This window comes from Gobius niger (assembly GCF_951799975.1).
Source record: "Gobius niger genome assembly, chromosome: 8".
NCBI lineage: Eukaryota > Metazoa > Chordata > Actinopteri > Gobiiformes > Gobiidae > Gobius > Gobius niger.
The window spans coordinates 7548839-7568481 of record NC_136859.1 but is presented as its reverse complement, the minus strand read 5'-3'; the positions used below and the strand labels follow the sequence as shown (position 1 = coordinate 7568481).

The 19643-nt window shown below is 42.6% G+C and overlaps 1 protein-coding gene across 1 annotated transcript; it reads right to left on the bottom strand.

Moving 5' to 3' along the window:
• Positions 1-715: 715 nt before the first annotated feature.
• On the bottom strand, positions 716-17959 carry vegfaa (vascular endothelial growth factor Aa). The gene is made up of 7 exons (XM_079561386.1): positions 17532-17959; positions 15403-15442; positions 11925-12121; positions 9665-9741; positions 9545-9580; positions 4809-4940; positions 716-1800 (listed from the first exon to the last, which is right to left on the bottom strand). Exons 1-7 carry the CDS (start codon positions 17595-17597, stop codon positions 1779-1781), a joined length of 570 nt encoding a protein of 189 aa, XP_079417512.1. The 5' UTR covers positions 17598-17959; the 3' UTR covers positions 716-1778.
• Between the last annotated feature and the right edge of the window lie 1684 nt (positions 17960-19643).

Genomic DNA, 19643 nt, shown 5'->3' with positions numbered 1-19643 from the left:
AAAAAAAAAGTTTCAGTCAAAATGGCAGTTTCGACGGTTCGGATCAAAAATGGAGAACAAAGAGAATAACTTTAACACTGAATATAAATATTAACAATACTGAACAAAGTATTTAAATAAATGTTGTGTACTAGACGGAGGGATATCTAGTAAGTATATACAGGTCCTTTTTTGTCTTTGGAAACATTTAAATAAAATTACAGATTTTTTTTTTTTACAGCGGATCCAAAATGGTGATCGGCGTGTCGGGTGTCTCTGTATATACCTACAGTCATATCCCTTTAGACAGCCTGGACTGAAATGAAGCGCAAAACAAATGCAAAGAAACTCAAATACATCTGTTCTTCCTGAGTGGGCGGAGTCACACGGAGGAGGCGGGACTAAAGGAGGCAGTAGTAAAAATGCAGTGTGGAATAAAAACAACAAACGTGAGATATCTTGCGCCATAGATGACAAAACAGTGGTGATAGATACAGCTGGCACACAAGGGGGCGTGGCCTAGCCGAAGGGGAACAAAACCTCTCATGGGAATCACAATTTTCTATTTTCTTTTTTTTGCCGTTTTCTGGTGGACTAAAAGCATATTTATCACACATATAAAGTCAAGCCAAAATCGCGTCCATATGGATGTTTTTTCACAGCAGATTGTTCAGTAGAAGCAAAAAAACGGCACTTGAAGCTAACATTAGCATATGTAGCATGTAGCCAAGGTTAGCATTGTCATTTTTTCAAGTATTTATGGACTTTTGAACCACTTTGCTCCTCTCCATGTCTTTGTATCTTTCTTTCGTAGAAATAGAATCTGTCTGCTTTGAACGTGACCATATATGGGCAATTCCAAAGAGGCTGTCTGCTAGCCTTTAGCGCAGATGCTACTTACGGAAATTGTTGTACAAAGACTTTATGTTATCTACCAGAAGAAAAAATCTACAGTCAAGGAGCTAGCTTAGTTGGAGAGTAGCCATTAGCTCTGCAAATGTTTTGGTATCGGAGCTGAGAGTGACGCTAGTGGTTATAGGCTAGCTTTGGACTTTTGGTGCAGATTAACAGTCATGTTTTTGTCAGCCAGCCCCAGGGCGGCTTTGGATATCTTGAACCTGCTACATAGCCTAAACGTAAGGCTTAATAGTTAGCCGGTAGTCTTGCTGTAGCCAACTAGAAATTGTAACGGAAATTTGAAAAGCTCCACGCTGCATTTCAAGCAAAACCATCCTTTTTTGTCACTTGCTTCCACCTTGTGACCCGCCCTACAAGGAGGAACATCATCTTCACATTATACGACAGAGCAGCGCATTCAGGACCGTCCCATGTCTGCATCACAGTTCCCCCAAAAGTCCACAGGAGGTTTTCGACGCTTTCAACGGTCCCAGAAATCAGTCCTAGGACCTGCCTTCAGTTCAAGTACATGTGCTTCACCGCGTCAAAAAAAGTATTACAAAAAGTCAGTTTTCTCAGTGAAGCGTGGTCATCAGTTTTCTAAAAAATACTCTCTCTTTTATACATCCACAGCAGACCAGCATCCAGTAGTGAAGTTCCAATCACACACCAGGCGGCGCATTCGTTTTGCCATAAATAACAATAATAAAAAGTGTCCTCATACGTAGCAGCATACACGTTGTCGTCGATAAAAGAATATGTACATTTTATATTAATATATTTAGGCGGAAAACAAACAGGGCAAGTCCCATCGTCTTGCGCGTCGTTTGGAGTCCTGCAGGAATGATCCTCGGTTTTTTCAAAGTGCTGTGGCAGATTTCCTTCATTAGCAACAGTGTCTCTCACCTCCGTGGCCGTTCGCATCTGCAGAGAAGGGGCAAATAAAGAGGGTTAGCATGGTAGCTTAGCGTCAACAGAGAGCAATTTAGACTTGAAACAACACAATGCACAGAGGATAATTCATACAGACGGCAAGTGGAGGGGGATAGGTGCTTGGAATTAAAAACAATATGAGACTATTAACTGAACAAAAAGTGACATTTAGGGTCAGATATTTTCTATATTCTTGTAATGTTTTTAAACACAATGCTAATGGCGTTAGCGTTGCAAACAAAGCCTCTTTGTAACATTGGCCAATCACTCTGTAGGCCTATCTATATGCTACTTTATATTGAAAACTAACAACTGCAAGAAAACTATTTTAACATTTTCATTATGAGTAAAGGATCATAACAAACCTGCAATTCATTTGATTATAAGACAGGTTTTGTCATTGTTAGTCTCAAATTTGATGCTACAACTAGGCTAATAGCATCAAATGATAATGATACTAGCCTAGAGCGAGCCATGCTCGACAAGCCTAGGGTTTGAAATTACGTAGTCAAAATCGCTAAGATTTCGGGACTTCCTAGCATATTTCATAGTAATAGGCAAATTAATAGGCTTTTTTTTTTTTTAGAATATTGGAGTTCATTTTCACATAAAAGCCAATAGAGACCTGGCAGCAAACAGTGTTGTTTCACTGATCTCTTCCATACTTTTTGTTGTTGTCTTTAGCCCATGTTGGACAATGTTTGCTACCCTCTAACTTAGCGGAGAGCAATGTTGAATTTGAAAAGTACCTAGATATGTAAGTCCTATTTCAACAATTAAACACGAGGTACAAAAGGTTGAAAATAGCAGGACAGGGATTCGTTTTAGCACGGTGGTCTCCTGAATGTGAAGCAGCCAATTAGAGCGCTACACTGGGTCACTCCACCCCAAAGTGTGTGCTTCCAAATCTGTGTCCGTGTGTGTGTGTGTGTGTGTGGGGCGCCGGGGGCCAGAGGTCATGGAAGTACAGGGGTGAAAGGTCAATGAGAGGTAGTGGACGGGGGGTGTGTGGGGGGGGGGGGGGGGGGGCTTGTTAACTCTAAAGACAGGCACGTCTCTCTATGTGGGAGGACTCCATTACAACAGACAAGTGGTTCTCAACACCGGGACCAGGACTAGCGCCGTGACAACGATTAAAACATGAATGACTTCGAAATCAAATCAATGAAAGGTGGCGCGCACCCCTGTTTGAGAACCACTGCGATAGGCAAATGAGGTACGAGCAGCAAGCAACACCGAAACAAAACAGCGGCGCACTCAAAGCTTCGAACACTTTGAGAGGCTTAAAACTACAAAACACAACCACAAAAAACTACAGGTGAACGACTATGACGGAGTGGGGTTCAAGATGGCCGACGAGTGAAAACCTTGTGGAAGTTGTTTAAAGTTGCACTCAATTTGGATGCTTTTGTTGCATGTTGTATTTGTATACTTTGGCTAAGTCCTCCTAAGTGTATTTGGACACTAGCATCAAGTTTCTAGTGTTTATCCCATTGCTGCAGTTTACAATAAACTGTTTTCTTTGATTAAATGCAGCTATAAACTAAAGCAGATTGCACGCTCGTGATTTTAATGAAAGGCATCAGTTGAAATCGTAATTGTAATTATGAATGGGGAATCACATGCTTCTTTAATGACCTCGGTGATGAAAGAGACACTCAAGCGCACTGTAGACACACTGTAATTTTGAAATATTGCCTCCAGGAAACCGATGGCATCTGCGTTTTTGAACAGGACGACCCTGGCATTTCATCCGCGGCCCGTTAAAGGCCACACTTGGAAAGATCCAACTCATGATCTTCACACCTCCTCATGATGCTCAGGAGAACACAGAGAAGGTATTCTGCAACACATTTTTATAACCTGACCTTCAATGGTTTGTAAATTTGTGTTAATCCCTTGCAATCTGATAGCGGATAGTTAAAGGGCGATGATTGACTGAGGTCTCCCATGTGACTGCGATCGACACTTCTTTTTTTTTTTATTGCAAACTCAGAAGAAAAAATGTATTCAAGGTTTTCACTCAGTCGTCACAAATGGGACCCGTGTTGCCGTTTGGATCCGAAAGCAGCTGAACGCTTCGTCCAAACTTGTCTCAAAAGTGACTACAGATGCAGATGCAGATACAGGGTTCGTTTATGCAAGACTCTCACTCGTACACACTCTTTTTTTTTTTCATTTCTGCGACACGGCGGACAACGGTATGGGCTCCACCGACGGCACGATTCAGACACAATTCAGACACAGAAAAGAGCGAAGCAAGCACAGGAGAAGCACGGCGCTGCACCACATGCAACGAGACGGAAACACCGGGGGGGGAGAGCGGACGAGCATGCGTTCACCAGTCGCCGTCAAAATATACGTTTACATGAGTTAGAGAGACTTGAATTCAGAATGATCGAAGTCGTTTAAAGATTTTCTGGATTTCAATGTTGTTGTTTTTCAGTCAATCAAGTAGGAAAACACAACTATTACTACTATTACTCCTGCTTTACTGCTACAAACTACTACCTACCGACTCCCAATACTTTCACATATGTCTCCTGTTATTGCTATTACTACTACTACAGACCTACAGCATTGACCACCTTCTCATAGTCCTAATACTGCTACTTCTGCTACTATTATAAACTACTCCTGCTACTCCTTCTACAGTTGTAGTACTAATACAGCTGCTACTTCTATTATCTGCTATAACTGGGGTTTCCCAAAGTAAAGATTGGGTGGATTTCACGGTGAAATGAAAAGAAACATGTCACTGTTTGTATAACTAGCGTAAAACGGCCTAAAATTTGTGAAATCCAGTCAGAAATCAAACTTGATTCATGAACTTGATTTTTCACTACTGCTAATGTGTGCAGCGATTGATTCTGAATTCAGTTCTAACTCATGTGGGGTATATATCTTTGACGGGGGGGTTTGCGGTGGAGGGACAGGGTGGAGAAGCAGAGCGACAGGGGCAGAGTGTAAAAGTTTGTATATGGGTGGACAGCACAGACCTGCATGTTCGCTCGTTTAGCTCGAGCTGCCTGGCCGTGCAGTCTAACTGTGAGTATTTGCAGGTGCATTGACAGGTGAGAGGGTCCTGAATGAACAGGCGCTTCCTCCTCTCTGAGCAAGGCGAGCACTGGCTGCAAGAAAAGACAGAGAGAGACAGAGAGGCTAAGCTCCGGAGCTGCACAGGGGCCAACAGTCACATGCACAAATCAACGAGCCTCCAGCAGGACAAGCTAGGCTGCAGTGTGTCTGCAATGCATCAAATGTACACAAAGTAAAAGAAAAGTAGGCTTCTTCACATAGACTCTTGGGTAAGGCCGTGGCACTGTTACTGGTACTTTACAATACTTGGTTTACGATACTGATACTGAAGCACTTTTTATATATTGGCTTATTTTCAGCACTATTTCCATTGTGTGATTCTCATTGAAGACATGGAACTATGAATGACAAGGCCATGGGAACCCAGGGTGCTAAGGGTGCTGCAGCACACCCTAGTGGATGGTATGTGCATTGCAGGCAATATTAATACATAAGAAGTAAGCACAGAAAAGTAATTTTGGGGGGAAATCTTGTCCCTCAGCACCCCTAGCCTATATATGTTCCCATGGCTCTGATGAATGAACACATGGGATTATGTAGTAAACATAACAAGGGTGAAATAACTCAAAATATGCTTTACATTTTAAACTCTTGCCCCCCTGAGCGTCAAAAGGTCGTCACCTGAAATGGTTTAACAGTCTGTAAAGTCAAAACCATTTCTTGTGACGACATCTTGAAGCTCATTGGGAAAATGTCAAAAGTCCAAAGCAGTAATCAACGTATCAAAGTAATCAAGGCGGCCATTTTTAATGTGTCCATTCATAAATCAATGCCTTCGGTGAGAATCTAGTCTTGAAATAAAAGAACACCGTAAAAAGTGTTTCCAAACTTTTGACGAGTTCTGTACACTAACATATTTGTCATCTAGAACCATAAAACAGAAAACTAATGATCATTTATTCCATTAAATGTGACCTGAGGTGGCAGTAGTGAGTATAAAATGTTGTATAGGCTACAACACCGGGGCGCGACGGCCGTAGACCAAACCAAATATGAAAAATACAGTTATGAATTTTGGACGTAGACGCCATAACCGTCTCATATCTGTGGCTTTTCACACTTAAGGCCACCCCCCGAGTCACAACACCGGCCTGCCAGCTCATTCATAAAGCGAGATAACGGGATGCTTTGTCTTAATAGGTCAAACGAGAATACTGTAAAGCTGCTCTTCTTTTTAGTCAAAGGGCAATATTCACGTTGGGAATATTTTATAGCCCCTTGAGGCGGTTTATTGTTTTCTCAGACATTTGTGGGGAGAAAGAGACTCCTGTGTGGCATGTTATGAATTAATTTTTATCATTTTTTCTGCGTCTTTTCTCTATTTTGTCATTCTCTGTGCACTTTACTGTTTACTATATTTTTGTTTTTTTTACTTTTATTTTTTAGATCTGGACCTTTATTTTGAAATGTATGTCAATATAAGAAAATGTATGAATATTACTCTTTAATAGCTTCTACAATTATTACTGGATTGGCACTAAATTGGCACCAGTTATTAAGTATTATACAAGCAGCTTACTACAACCTTTATTATTTAGGTCTGAGCCTTTATTTTGAAATCCATACTAAAATAAAACAATGTATGGCTATTCTTCTTCAATAGCTTCTACAGAATTCAATGTAGAGACACCAAATTTATACTAGCAGCTTTCTACAACCTTTACTTTAAGGGTTGGACCTTTATTTTGAAATCTTTGCTCAAATATGACCATTCATGGATTCATGGATGGATATAATATGATGATTCATGGATAGTACTATTTAACAGCTTCTCCAGTTTTCACTGTATTGATCGCTGTAGTGACACTAAATTGGCACCAGTTATCAATTAAAAAACTAGCTACTTACTAAAACTTTTATTTTTCAGGTCTGGACCTTTAGTTTGAAATCCATGCCAAAATATGACAATTTATGGACATTACTTTTCAATAGCTTCTACAGTTTTCACTGTAGTGGCACCAAATAACCTAAGTAAGAAAACAATACTGTCTATTGAAGTCGGTAAACCATTTTTTGGTATTATTTTCAACAAGGACTAGTACAGCTAAAGAGAGAAACGCTTAATTGTTGTTCTACCGTTTTGAATTGAGCGATTTATCAGTGGATTATTGATGCTGAAGTGCCCAAAAAACTGCTTGTAAACTTGTAAAGCGTCATGATGATGCGAGAAAACGAAACTTAGCTTTCAATTCAAGAAATGACAATGGATTGTAAACACAGGGTAAACTCCCATTACGTGACCCTTAAAGTTGCGACTCAGCAGTTTCCTAAAATAGGTAAGAGGGAATGGGGCCAATCACCTGAGCTGAAGACTCTAAGTCACTGCGTTGCTGATAAAGCTGACGTAACCTCACGCCGTTTTACTGGAGTTCAGCGCCTTATTTGGCCCGCGCTGTGGATTAGATGTTCCCGGACGGAGATAAAGTCAAATAATGCCCGTTTTATGGCGCCTCCTCCCCACACGCCGGTGCAGCTGCCTACGTGCCCCGGGACAGGCAGCCGCTGTGACCTGCCCCGCACCGTTCAGGCGGAGATGATCCCATTAAGAGGCTGACCCGCACTGACCATTCCCAGCGCTCTTGCTCTGCGGGCGTCTCTGCTCCTGCAGGACTCGAACGGGCCGATCGCTTACAAAAAATAAACGCTACCTTCCTCACTGTGTTGTGTCTGACTGGGCCAACGTTCTTAAACTTATTATTAAAGTGCACACGAGAGGTTTTTATCTCGTTCTGACTGGTTCTCAGGTTGATGGGATAATGCCTGTGCAGTTGTCATTGTTTTTCAACAGTGATGTGGCAAATGTTATAATTTTCTGGAACATTAGTGACATATACAGTAGTTACTCTAAACTGTGTCAACTTTGTTCTGAAAAAAAACTACTGCAGTATTCAGGTCTTCAGAAAACCCTAACTTTTAAGTTATTGAATGTTCTTGTTTTAGATAATGTATAAAAGCAAAGCAGAAAGTCTGGTTTACAATGGAATAATGTGAGATATCTCTGAGTCTCTGAGCTTGAATTGTCTTGAGTCTTTGTAATTCATTTCCAAAAATAACATTTATTTTACATAAATGCTTACCAATCATTCTACACAGCCTGTGTTATGTGCAAACTGTTACTCAGCTTTTAACTTCCCTTATTTCAGTGCATTTTTTGCCAAGTCGACCCACCTCTCTGAGTCTCCAAAGCGCGAGTCTCTATTTACAAGCACTAAAAATATAAATAGGTTAGCGGCGTGACACATGCGGCTAAGATTAGCGCATGCTCGGACTGCAGGGAGAGTGATCCGCAGGTGGTCTGAACCTGCATCTACTTCATCAACTGCACAGCAGGGGAGCAGCCCAGGAGAGCAACGGGACCAGACCAGGACTAGACCGGGACTAAATTAAGGCAACACTATAGCCGGATTTCAATGGGAGCAGAGGACAATTCGATTAGGTGGCAGACGTTTTACTGCTTTTATAATGAACAGTCCAGACCACTATTCGGGTGCCCAGCGGGTGGCGCTATGTTCGAGCCAATTATGAAAGTACTTCCTGTTGATCACCAACCTACATTCATTTCAACTCTTCTCTGTGCTACATTTTAACAATTGTTGCTAATGAGCTAGCCTCTTTCTGCTAAACATTTAGCTCAACATTAACCTTCCATCTCATGTACAATGCTGATCACCGATCACTTGGTTTAATATGACTAAGTTATATTTGTTTCTGCACCAGGGCTATACCAGGACAAAAACTGAGACCAGGTTTAAATAGAGGATCTACTGAAATGGGACAAAAGACTAAAAGACTCCTTCCTGTGAGTCACTCATTAACTCTCCTCACTCTGTTCCTCTGTTACTTCAGTAACACAACTCTTGTCTTAGACCCCTCCGACCACCACCAATCACATAGTCACACTGGGAAACAGGGCAACAACAGAACTCAATGAAAGAGCTCAGGGGAGTTCGGGACAGTAGGAACCACGAACCTCAGGGCTGTGGTGGCAGGTTTGCTTGGTTGTTGTTCTAGTCCGACGGTGGCCAAAAGCCAAACATCCATTTCTAATAATGTAAGGCTACAACCATTGGAGTCTGATGTCCTACTGCATGTTGGATAAGATATCGCTTATCAAAATTATGTTCCTATATTTATCAAACCACATAAGGGAACAAAACCAAACCATCTGTATGATGTAATATAGAGCAGTGGTTCTCAACTCATTTGGCGTCGGGACCCACCCTCACGCGAGGAGGACCATCCGCAACCCAAATACTAATTGAATTTGTCTCAATATAGTACATTCCCCACAAATTACAAGCTAACACCAGTCATTTTAACAGACTAAGATGGTGCTACTGTACTTTTTCAGGAGATAAATATAGAAAGAAATGTTCCCAGGGACCCACCAGTTGAGAACCACCGATATAGAGTACAGCCCATTAACTAAAGTTGCAAAGAATGAACTTCTTTTCCACTGTATCCTTCAAAATCGCCAAGCTAAATGTCAATTTTAACAGGAATATTTTACCAACCAGATCAAACAACACATTGTCTCAGAATAGTTTAGCTCAAGGAGTCACTATTAAAAAAAACTCAAGGAAACATCACCAATTCAATCATTCACACTATTCAACACACAGAAAAAAGTACTTACTATTGTTTCTTTGTCGTTGTTAAACCTGGCTTTAGTCTGAAAGAGAAAAGCAAACATGAGTCAAGTAAGTTTTTAGCCCCATTGTGATGTGAACATTAATGATTGATTTCGATGGCGTACCTGCATTCACACTGCGAATGCTCTGTGAAACTTAGCTGCAGGGTATGTTGCGACACATGTGGTCTCGCCCGCATGACCTTGAAATCGACACAAGAAGGACACAACAGTCAATCAAATCATTTCACCTCATACGGCATCGTCTGTCGCGGCCCTGGCAGCCGCAGTCAAAATATCCCTTTGTCTTCCGTGCTTGGCTGTTTTTGGTGACATATATTTTGGAGGTGAGGATGTTTTTGGGGAGCCTATTGCGGAGGCTGTAAACAGACTCTGGGTAAACAACATGTCTGAAATGCCAGGTCTGACCGCTTCAATCCGCCACCCGCTGAGGCCCTAACCCGAAAGAGACGTGGCCTTCTCACAAAAGCACACAGTATGACAAAGACGTGTCCTCAAAATACCCACTAAACTGACTTCTTTCCCCCCCTTCTTACGCTCGTTATAATGTGGTTTCCTCATGAAAAACAAACCTGGAGTTGTGTTTTGGTTCATTTTGTGATAAGTAATCCTGCATATTCAGTCTGTCTCTTTCTTCCTAGAGCTCTAAAACACTCTGTTCCACTTGGTGATGTCATGGGGAGGTGCTACCGTGACTTGAGACTTGTTCTTGCCCCAAAATTACAAATGATTTTATTGGGTTGTTGTCAAGTTGTAAGTTTTAGTCCCTTCTTTTCATTAGCCTTTATAATTCAAACGAACGTACCTGGAAATTTGAGTGATAGTTTTAGCCAGATTGAAGTACTTATAATTCAGTTTTAGTCTGATTTAAAGGGGCTAGATGCAAGTGAGCCATTTTATACTCACTACTGCCACCTCAGGTCATACATGTAACTGCACCTTCTATATTAAGCTTGTGCATGATGGCAATTCAGACCCGAACAACTATTTAAGTGACAGTGCAGGATCATTCTACACCTTAGGAAATTGTTGAAACATATAGGGGGAGGAAAATACTTCATTTTAACATTTTTAAACTCCGTATAGTCCCTTTAAGACTCTAAAAATATAACATGACTGAAAAAGATGGCACAATAAGCACCCTGCCATACTCTCCAAACACTGCAGAGTCGCCTCTCTCATCAGGACATTCATGAAAGGCGCAATTATGTCGAAGTCACGCCAAAAATATTGGATCCCTCAGGTCAAGTTGAAAAATCAGAAAAGTGCACAGTATGTACGGAGTAAACACAGATATTCATTGGTATCAGATTTTATAGATATCAGAGAGTCTCTGAAATCTGTTTTAGACAACTTGTTTTAGACATGTGTTACAGCTACATTGTGTTAAAGTGGGTGTATTACGAGTTTTGATCTTGAGCCACACCTTACATTTCGTTGATTTGTTGGTTGGCAAGTGCTATATTGATCTAACATGGCCAATTGAAACTTATTCTTGGTTTCTGATTTAAGAATTGAAGATTACCCTCCTCTTCTCAATCCCCATCAAAACAAACTGCCACCTCTCTGAGACCTGGACCTGGAGCTCATGTCCGCTATAGCAGACAGTGCTGTAGTGGTTTTGTCATAGCAAAGCTTTGGTGGTATCTTTGCCTGTTGTTGCTCTGCAGAGTAAGAGTGCGCTGTGCAACGCAGAGGGAGTTGAGAGAGCTATGCGTTTGTTAATTGTGACGTCACGACTTCCGCTTCCGGGTACTAGCAGACCGGCAAATATGCGAGAAAAAAACATAAAAAACTCTTAGAAACAACCATCAATATTTCTGAAACTCAACGGAGAGTTACTGAACCTACTTATTTCTCAGACTCATTAACCAAAAAAGTCACTACTTCCGGGGTTAGCATAGCTGCTGCGCCGTTAGCATTTTTCTCCGCTGTACCGATTTTGGCAAATATCACTTTTATAACAGTAGGCACAGCATTTTTGGCTAATGGGCCTGATAAATAAGTATGTTCAGTAACTCTCTGTTGAGTTTCAGAAATATTGATTGTGGTATTAAAGAGTTCTTTGTAGTTTCTCGCACATCTGCGGACCCGGAAGTAGAGCTGTGACGTCACCACTTAAACGTATAGTGCTAACCCCGGCATATTTACATTACATACATTCTGCTGACATGTTGCTTAATATGCATCGTACTAATTAAAAAAATTCAAAGCTAAGGAGAGTGCTTCTTACATAGGGCAATGGAAGGGATTTGGAAGAGAAATGTACTTATGTATGTAGAAGATTCAAAGATCACTCAACTCCAGCTTTTTGATCAGGGAACTGTAACACTGTGACATGAATACTTATAGGAGCCTGCCTCACCTCCAGCGTGACGTTGCGGGTCGCCGTCGGCACACACTCCATGGCCTCGTCCCGGCAGCAGCCCCCGCAGCGCGCGAGCACCACACGCGATGGGATGTAGTGGTACTCCGTGTCCTCCGAGTACTCCGAGTACACGTCCACCAGAGAGTCCCGCGGCTGGCACTCACTCTTCAACAGCACTTGCAGGAACGGGATCACTGAGAATACACAAAGGGCACGAGGATGAGTTATACAGACTTTTGTAGGAGTTGTAGTTGTCTTTTTCATTTAAAACGACAGTCAACAGGTGAGGAGTTTGCCTGGAGCTCCCCCCGCAGGCAGCAGGGGGAATGACTTAGCAAAAACAATTGAATGATTAATAACTCAGTAGCACCTCAGTGAAAACACCCTCAGCGAAGAACTGTTCAGACCTGATCCGATGTTGGATTATGAGCTTTAAAAATGTGATGCAATATAATCCAGGAAGTACAGATCAGAGAAACACCGCTGTAGAATTGGCCGAAAGTGAACACGATTTTCAACATTATGCAAGTTTCTATTTTATGTGGAGAAAGCTGGGGCAGACTGAGTTTGGATTTTAAAGTCATTTATCTCTCTAGTGATTTTTACAGGCAAAAATTCAGAAGTTTCAGTTTTGGAACAGGTTTGTAGCGCTCTAAAAACAGGGTTTGAAATAAATATAGCTGATGCTAACCAGCGCCTTTTTGCAAAGTTGTGATTTAAGGAGTAGTTTCAGTGGCATTGGTAGTACCGGCTCACGATCGGGTCACACGTCTGAATGTAATCCACCATCAATAAAAAGGCTGAAGGCTTCAAGTGGTAGTAGCAGTAGTAGAACTGGTTTTAATAGTACTGGAAGGCTAATGCAATACTTAAATGCCATATCTTAAATTGTGCTAGACACATTAGTCAGTAGTCGTAGTTGTCGTAAAAGTGGAAGTACAGTCGTTGTCATTGCTCTTCCACGGTCCACATTTCCCTTCCCTCCGGCCCAGAATAGCCCTCCTCTCTGGGCTGCGGTTCTCACTGACCTCTCGGTGCCTGCTGACCTGTGGATAGTCCCAAACCTTACAGCGACCTCAGCCGTGCGGCGCCGACGAGCCGACCTTAGAACTCTGACCCACCCGCAAGCCCACCACCGGAGCGACGCACTGACCGGTTAGCTCCGTCCATGTTTGGGTTAGCCGCTACGCAAATAGCACTTCCCTGGGAATTCGCTTGGGAAAAGTCTAGAGTCCAATCTTTTAAGCCTAATCTTTGTGATGGATTTGGTATTTTCAAAAATGTGAATATAAATGCAGATTACTCATGACTTTGGAAACAGGCCTTTGAGTGCGCATGTCCTGCCCGAGTTTGTGGGTGAGATATCTCGTCTATAAGCACCTAAACCATCTTTTCTTTTCCCTTTCCCGGGGTGAATAAGACACACGTGCCACATCTTCCATACTCTGCCTCCGTGTTCCTGTTGCAATGGTTTCGACACCATTTCATCACCCATTGTACAGTGCTGGCTATAGGCCGTGTCTCCCGCTGCATGTCAATGTATGCTGTGCTGTGCAAACGCATGAAGAAACTCCATGTTTACCTTGTCCAAAATCATTTCAACAAACAGATAACAGTGGCACCATATAACCACAATGATGTGACTTCTCAGCTTTGTCATACAATAGAGCTAATTGTAGTTATTATAATGGGCCTGACATCATAACCCTGCTGTTAGGATTCAATTTCATGGTACAATATAACATTAGGCCAGATTCACTGGTTTTGAAAGAACTCTCCAAACAATGTTGAACCTGATCATTATTTCGTAGGAACTGGGTCTCCGTTGAACAAGGCATGTTTTTGAATATTGTCACCACTTTGGGAGACCTTTATGAGATAATACTTGCACCTAAGTTTGTTTGTGCTGACCCAAAAGACCATATAGAAATCATAGTAATGTCTTTTAGCTAAATGAGCCTGTTCCTACAAATGGACTTGTTTAAATTTTCATGGTTTCTTTATCATTAACATATTATAAGGTGATGTTTAGTGGCCACTGGATGTGCGCCTCAAAAAGCAAAAACGACTGAATTTGAGTTAGCATTTAGCTCAGATGACACTTTTATACGGCAATTTGTATTTGAAGTAAAATCTTAAACGGTTTGTACATTTGTTAATGTTTTCTAACTAGGCTTTGACCTCACCTAAATGAGGTCGATGGGTTGACAACAGCTGAAAAACATCTGGATCGTCCATATAGGAAAAGCACATTGAGCAGGCTAACTTGCTAACGCCGCTTCTCCTTTTTATTCCTATGGAGAAGACACTGAACTTGTTTCATAGATTTTAACCATGAACCACACCCAAACATTAGCATTTTGACAGCACCCCCCTGGATTAATGATACCCCATTCGAGATATAATTTCATCTCCAGATATTGAACTGGGTTTGGTCAGAAGTGCTCAGGAAAGCAGTAGCGGCCGTACAGATTGCATTTCAGCCTCGTCACAGCTCGCAGGCTGCTCTTATCAGGCCTCAGTCCAAATATTGAGCTGTTTATCACATGACTCTGGCACAGTCAGGGTCCCACCGTGTCAGATTATTTTAGAGAAGAACCAGCACTCGCACATACGCAGAATCCTGTGCCACCATCGTCAATATTATTGTTATTGTCTATTTACTATTCATTGATTCTGGTGAGTTAAAACAGCTGTAGTAGTGGGATTATTTGTTGTAGTCTTTCAGGCCAAAGCTGCTGTTAGGGCACTGGTCGGTCTCTCAGCGGTCTAACCTTGAGTCTTAGCCAGGACCAGACAAACAGCGCACTGGGCCAAGGCCGAGGCTGTCTGTTCTACTGTGGGACTGTGGAGACCGCGCTCACCCCATCAAACATGGATCCAACAATGCGATACAAGACTCATAAACACGCCCTCAAACCATACGAGCACTTAATGAGCTAATATTAGTAACCTGTCCTGTATCTGCCCATAGTAATACATTTGGGGCTCTCCATAAAAGCATTTCAGTTGTTTGTCCCGGTTGTAGAAGTTCCAAAAGGAGCATCATAAGAAGAATATTTGAATGGTTGTCTTATTTTGTATAAAACTTGCCAGAAATTGAATTGAGACTTCCATAAACATCATTCACGATCAATAGAAATGCTTTATAGATCAATCTTCTTTTACAATATACTGAAGGACAAAACAAATGGCCCTGGATCAACTTGTCCATGTGGAATGGGTTCTCGTCAACTTTTATGACCAAAAGTCCAAAAGTCGCATGCTTTTCCCTACTTAAGCTTGGACTTTGACTCCTTTCTGGACTTTTCTCACAGCTGCCTCTCACACCAAGATGGAAAATAACTAAAATTGTGGACTGTTTCTTTTCTTTTGAGCCACATGCTTTAAAAGAAAAGAAAAGAAAAATCCCCTCCACATCCACTAGAGGGCGGTTCCACTGTAAGATCTGCACTGAATAGAGTTGAGCGCTTACCTTCATTTTTGCTCTTTTCCATCGCCTTTATGCTGGCACCCTGCAAGAATGGAAAACCAAATCAAGTGTTAAAGATTGTACAGTGATAGCTAACATCGAAAAACAATGAATGTTGCGATTTAACGATTAACTTTTGCTCTCTTTGGTCGGCACAACGAACTATATGGTACATTTTCAGTGTTTTATTGTGCTATTTTGTTTAAAAGCAGAAAATGATGGTTAAAAACAAGTCTCTAATTTACTGAAACAAATCAAGAGTTGAACAAGTGCAATCAGAGGAAGTTGGTTGGTCAAGTTGCCAACGTGACAAAGCGCTGTTCCTTTCAAAGTAAAGCTAAGAAAATGCATTCATTCATAATTCTTTAAATGCCAGAGGATCGAAGCGCTTATCCAGATTCAGGACTGGCACAATGACGGCCAACTTTATAACAGGAAGAGTGTCAGTTTCCTCTTTTGATACTTTTATGAACTTGTGGCAATGTTTTGTCTTTGTTGTGCGGAGAAAGTGTCTAAAATGTCACAATCAGAACAAAGCCGTTTCAAGCAATGTAGTGTTTTCAACCCACAGTCAATCCTGGCTAAAATACCACATTTTGTAGGTTTTTTTTTTTTTTTCCAGAAGTCCACTTTTGATAAAGAGACTGTTGGCAAGGGACCACCGTGACAGATTCAGGCATCACTCATGTTTATTTGACCTGTATGAGTGTCCTTAAGTGGAAAGTATTGTACATGTTTTAATTGGTGGGGGAGGGAGTGCCTGGAGGTAACCTATGCATACACTGGGAAAACATGCAACCTCCACCTAGACAGGCCCCACCCGAGTCCACCACTCCCAACTTTATTGTGTCCTTGGGCAAGACTCTTCCACCACCTTGTGAGTGTGTTTGGTAATAGTCAGAGATAGGCATGGTGAGACTGCCACATCTCTGACAGTGTGCCCCGGGCAGCTGCGGCTACAGAACTCATCACAACAGTCTGACAGAGGACTGAATGTGCACCTTTCTATCTGTGAGGTGGATCATCCAGTAACAATAAAGGTTTCAAAAGGTTCTTGAGAAGTAGACGCTCAAACCGCACTATTCCCATTAAACAGTACAATATGATAAAGAAAATGCAGCATAGTACAGTTGTCTCGCGATTTCCCTCTATAATTGTGAAGGGTCAGACCGGAACAGTCCTTTGTTTTGGTTGTGACGCGCGGCTTTCACGCACCGCTCGCCCCCAGAGAGAGCGTTCGCCTCCGTGGGCTCGCTCTGGTGCGCACTGCCGCCGCCGCCGCCGCCGCTGCTGCAACACGCGCGGCTATTGCGTGAGAAACCGGCTCCTTTTGCGGTGCGTGCGTGCGTGCGACTGTACGTCCACCCGTGCGCGTGCACGCGAGAGGATTGCCCGTGCGTGCGCGCGAACGTGCCACATGAGAAACCAAACGGAGCCGGCACCACAGCGATGACTCAGGCCAAGAAAGGCGCTCTATGGCTCAGCCGAGACTCGATTCGAAATGCAACTAAATTAAGGCTTTCCACGATGTAGACTTTAAGAAATGACTTGAACATGTGCAACAACTGTTCATTTGGACACAAGAGCGGGTGCTTAACAACTCGGCTTGCGCACTATCCAAAATGCACGGTAAACTTTCTGAATTCAGCAACTTCGACACTTTGGCATCCTTGTACAACGCGCCTGGCATTGAGGATTGTGTCCACCTCACATGAAAGCAACCGGTGCTGAATTTAAATGGGACTCATTCAAAAGCCAAACTGAGTCTCCTGGGGCTTGCATTTGGCGCCTATTCCACTTTGCGTGACCGGCCAAGCGAGAACAGGTCAAATCTACGCTTTTACGCGTCGCAATTTGTGCCCAAAACGCTGTAAAGCCTTGTTGCGGGAAAGACACTGAGTACGAAACAGTGTGTACCAAGTTGTAATTGCTGACTTATGAAGGAGAGCGGCCAAATGGGGACGAAGGGAAAGATCACAAGAGAGCGTTGTCATAAAACCAGCGAGCAGCCTATACAATCATAAACTGATAAGGAGGGCGACAGTATACAAAGTCTACACATTAGGCGATATTCACATGCGCCGTTGTTATTAATAGAATCGGACACAAGAAAAAAAGAGTGAGAGACTTGCCTTCACAGTGGATAGATGTAGAATCACAGCCAAGAGAATTTGTAGCAAACTAACAACAAAGTTCATGATTGTAATTCCTCTCGATGGGCGTTCGAATCTCAGCAGGTCGCTCGAGAAAAAATGATACAAAAAAAAATAATCTTCAAACAATATGGGAAGGAAATAAAAAACAAAAGTAATATAAAAAACGCGACTCTTGGGTATCAAATGGTTTGCGCTATAGCCGGAGCGTATCCATGATATCGTCAGACATGTGGCGTGTTCTCAGCGAGCCAACCAGACCTCCTCCAGCGCGCTATCATCCAGCAACAATAGACGCAGCAGAGTTAGGCTCCCAAAATGCAAGAACAAACTCCCCTTCTTTTTCTTTTGGCAATGACAGCGCACGCACCAGCTGGGCAACTTTTCTTTTACGCGCTCTTTGCGTTGGATCCCCCCCAGAGGAAATGACAAAAGTAGGCAGTATAGAAGTAGTTATCCTGGTTACTGGCACGTCCTTGGTTTGCGTGTGCGCGGTGCTGCAGCTGCTGCGTGAATGTGTTGGAGAGTGGAGAGGGCTGTAACAGCGCTTGTCCTCGCACCTCGCTCTTGCCGGGCCGCGTCTGATTCGTTATCTGAGTGAAGTGCTGGCACCGGGGACTGACTGGCTCTTGTGGTCCAGGGAGGGGGGGCGTGGCATGGGAGGGGAAGAGGGGAGGGACCAATGAGAGAGGGAGAGAGAAAGAGAGAGAGAGAGAGAGAGAGGGGAAGCTGACACACGCTTAGCGACCGGCTGCTGAGTCGCGAGGTGACGGGCAGTGGTCACGTAGTTTATGGAGGCAAGAGGAGAGGAGGGGATGGAGACGTAGTACGCGACGTGGTCATGAATGATGAGGTTGGCATGAGTGATGAGGTTGGCATGAATGATGAGGTTGGATACAGGGGCGGAAATGGGATTTGGGAGTCACGATGATGCTTGACTGAGAGGATGCTCGATTCAAGTTCAGTTCATGCAGCACAGCGACACGAAGTGTGAGTGGGAGCATCAGAAGTGGGTTTTCAAACTTTTCACACCGAATACCTCTGACCTTAAAGCCACACCGTGGAACATTTCACCAAATAAATATAGAATAAAATACAAACATTTATTCTGTTACATTTTATATAGTTAAACCCACCCCACCCCTCTCAAATACTCTCAAAATCAAACCTTTTCCTGAAAAACATCATTGAAATTAACTTTTCTTTGAAAACAATATAGAAATTCTTTCTTTCTTTTTTTTTCTTCTATTGAGAGGTCATTCCAAGTACCCCCAGGGGTTCCTGTACCTTGTGGGAAACACTGCTGGACATCACATGGTGTTCTGGTAAGAAAAGGGGGAAAAAGATGAATTGACAGCATTTTTTCCCCCACATTTCGAGAGTACTTTAAAAGGCATTTGCTTATTGATATTCTTCACAATCATCTGAAGGGCCAGAGGTACTATGATGAAGGGCCGGTTTTGGCCCCTGGGCCTGACGTTGCCTACCCCTGAATATAGAGACTGGAAAATCCACTGAGCATAAAATCCCGACCTGAGACAAAAAAAATGTGATTTGCAAATTCACCGTTGCAAACATTTTCAAAATCACTTAAAACTTTATAGACACGTCACAAAAGTGTAATTTATCAGGGGCACACCGAACTCTACACCATCTACAACATGTACAATGGACTAATCTTAGGTATTTCTGAAAATAGCTTTGAAAATGTATTTCCGTACAGAGACAAAAAAACATTACATATTTCCGTATATGGTGGTGTAGCTGACGTGCATCTATCCCATGTTTCGGAGGTGAGTGTGATTTCGGCTCCCCCTGATGGCAGTGAGTGGTCAGTGACTGTACTTTGTGTCTGGACAGTGGTGGACCTTGGGTGGGACATTCCAGGGTGATGTAGTTATGGAATTAAAAGATATTTGACACACACGAGCGCTGACTGGTGCGTTCCAAGTGGAAGATAATAATAATATTAATAATACTAATGCATTGGTTTTATGTAGCGCTTTTCTGGACACTCAAAGAGGCTTTGCATTATTCATTCACTCCAAACTTGGTGGTGGTACGCTACTATTGTAGCCACAGCTGCCCTAG

What these genes read in the sequence shown, in the direction of transcription:
- vegfaa (XM_079561386.1), bottom strand. Translation starts at nt 17,597, where the DNA reads ATGAACTTTGTTGTTAGTTTGCTACAAATTCTCTTGGCTGTGATTCTA. An exon ending in GGAAAAGAGCAAAAATGAAG is followed by an intron (nt 12,122 to 15,402) that starts GTAAGCGCTCAA and finishes GTGTATTCTCAG; the next exon opens with TGATCCCGTTCCTGCAAGTG. An exon ending in ACAACGACAAAGAAACAATA is followed by an intron (nt 4,941 to 9,544) that starts GTAAGTACTTTT and finishes CTTTTCTTGCAG; the next exon opens with CCAGTGCTCGCCTTGCTCAG.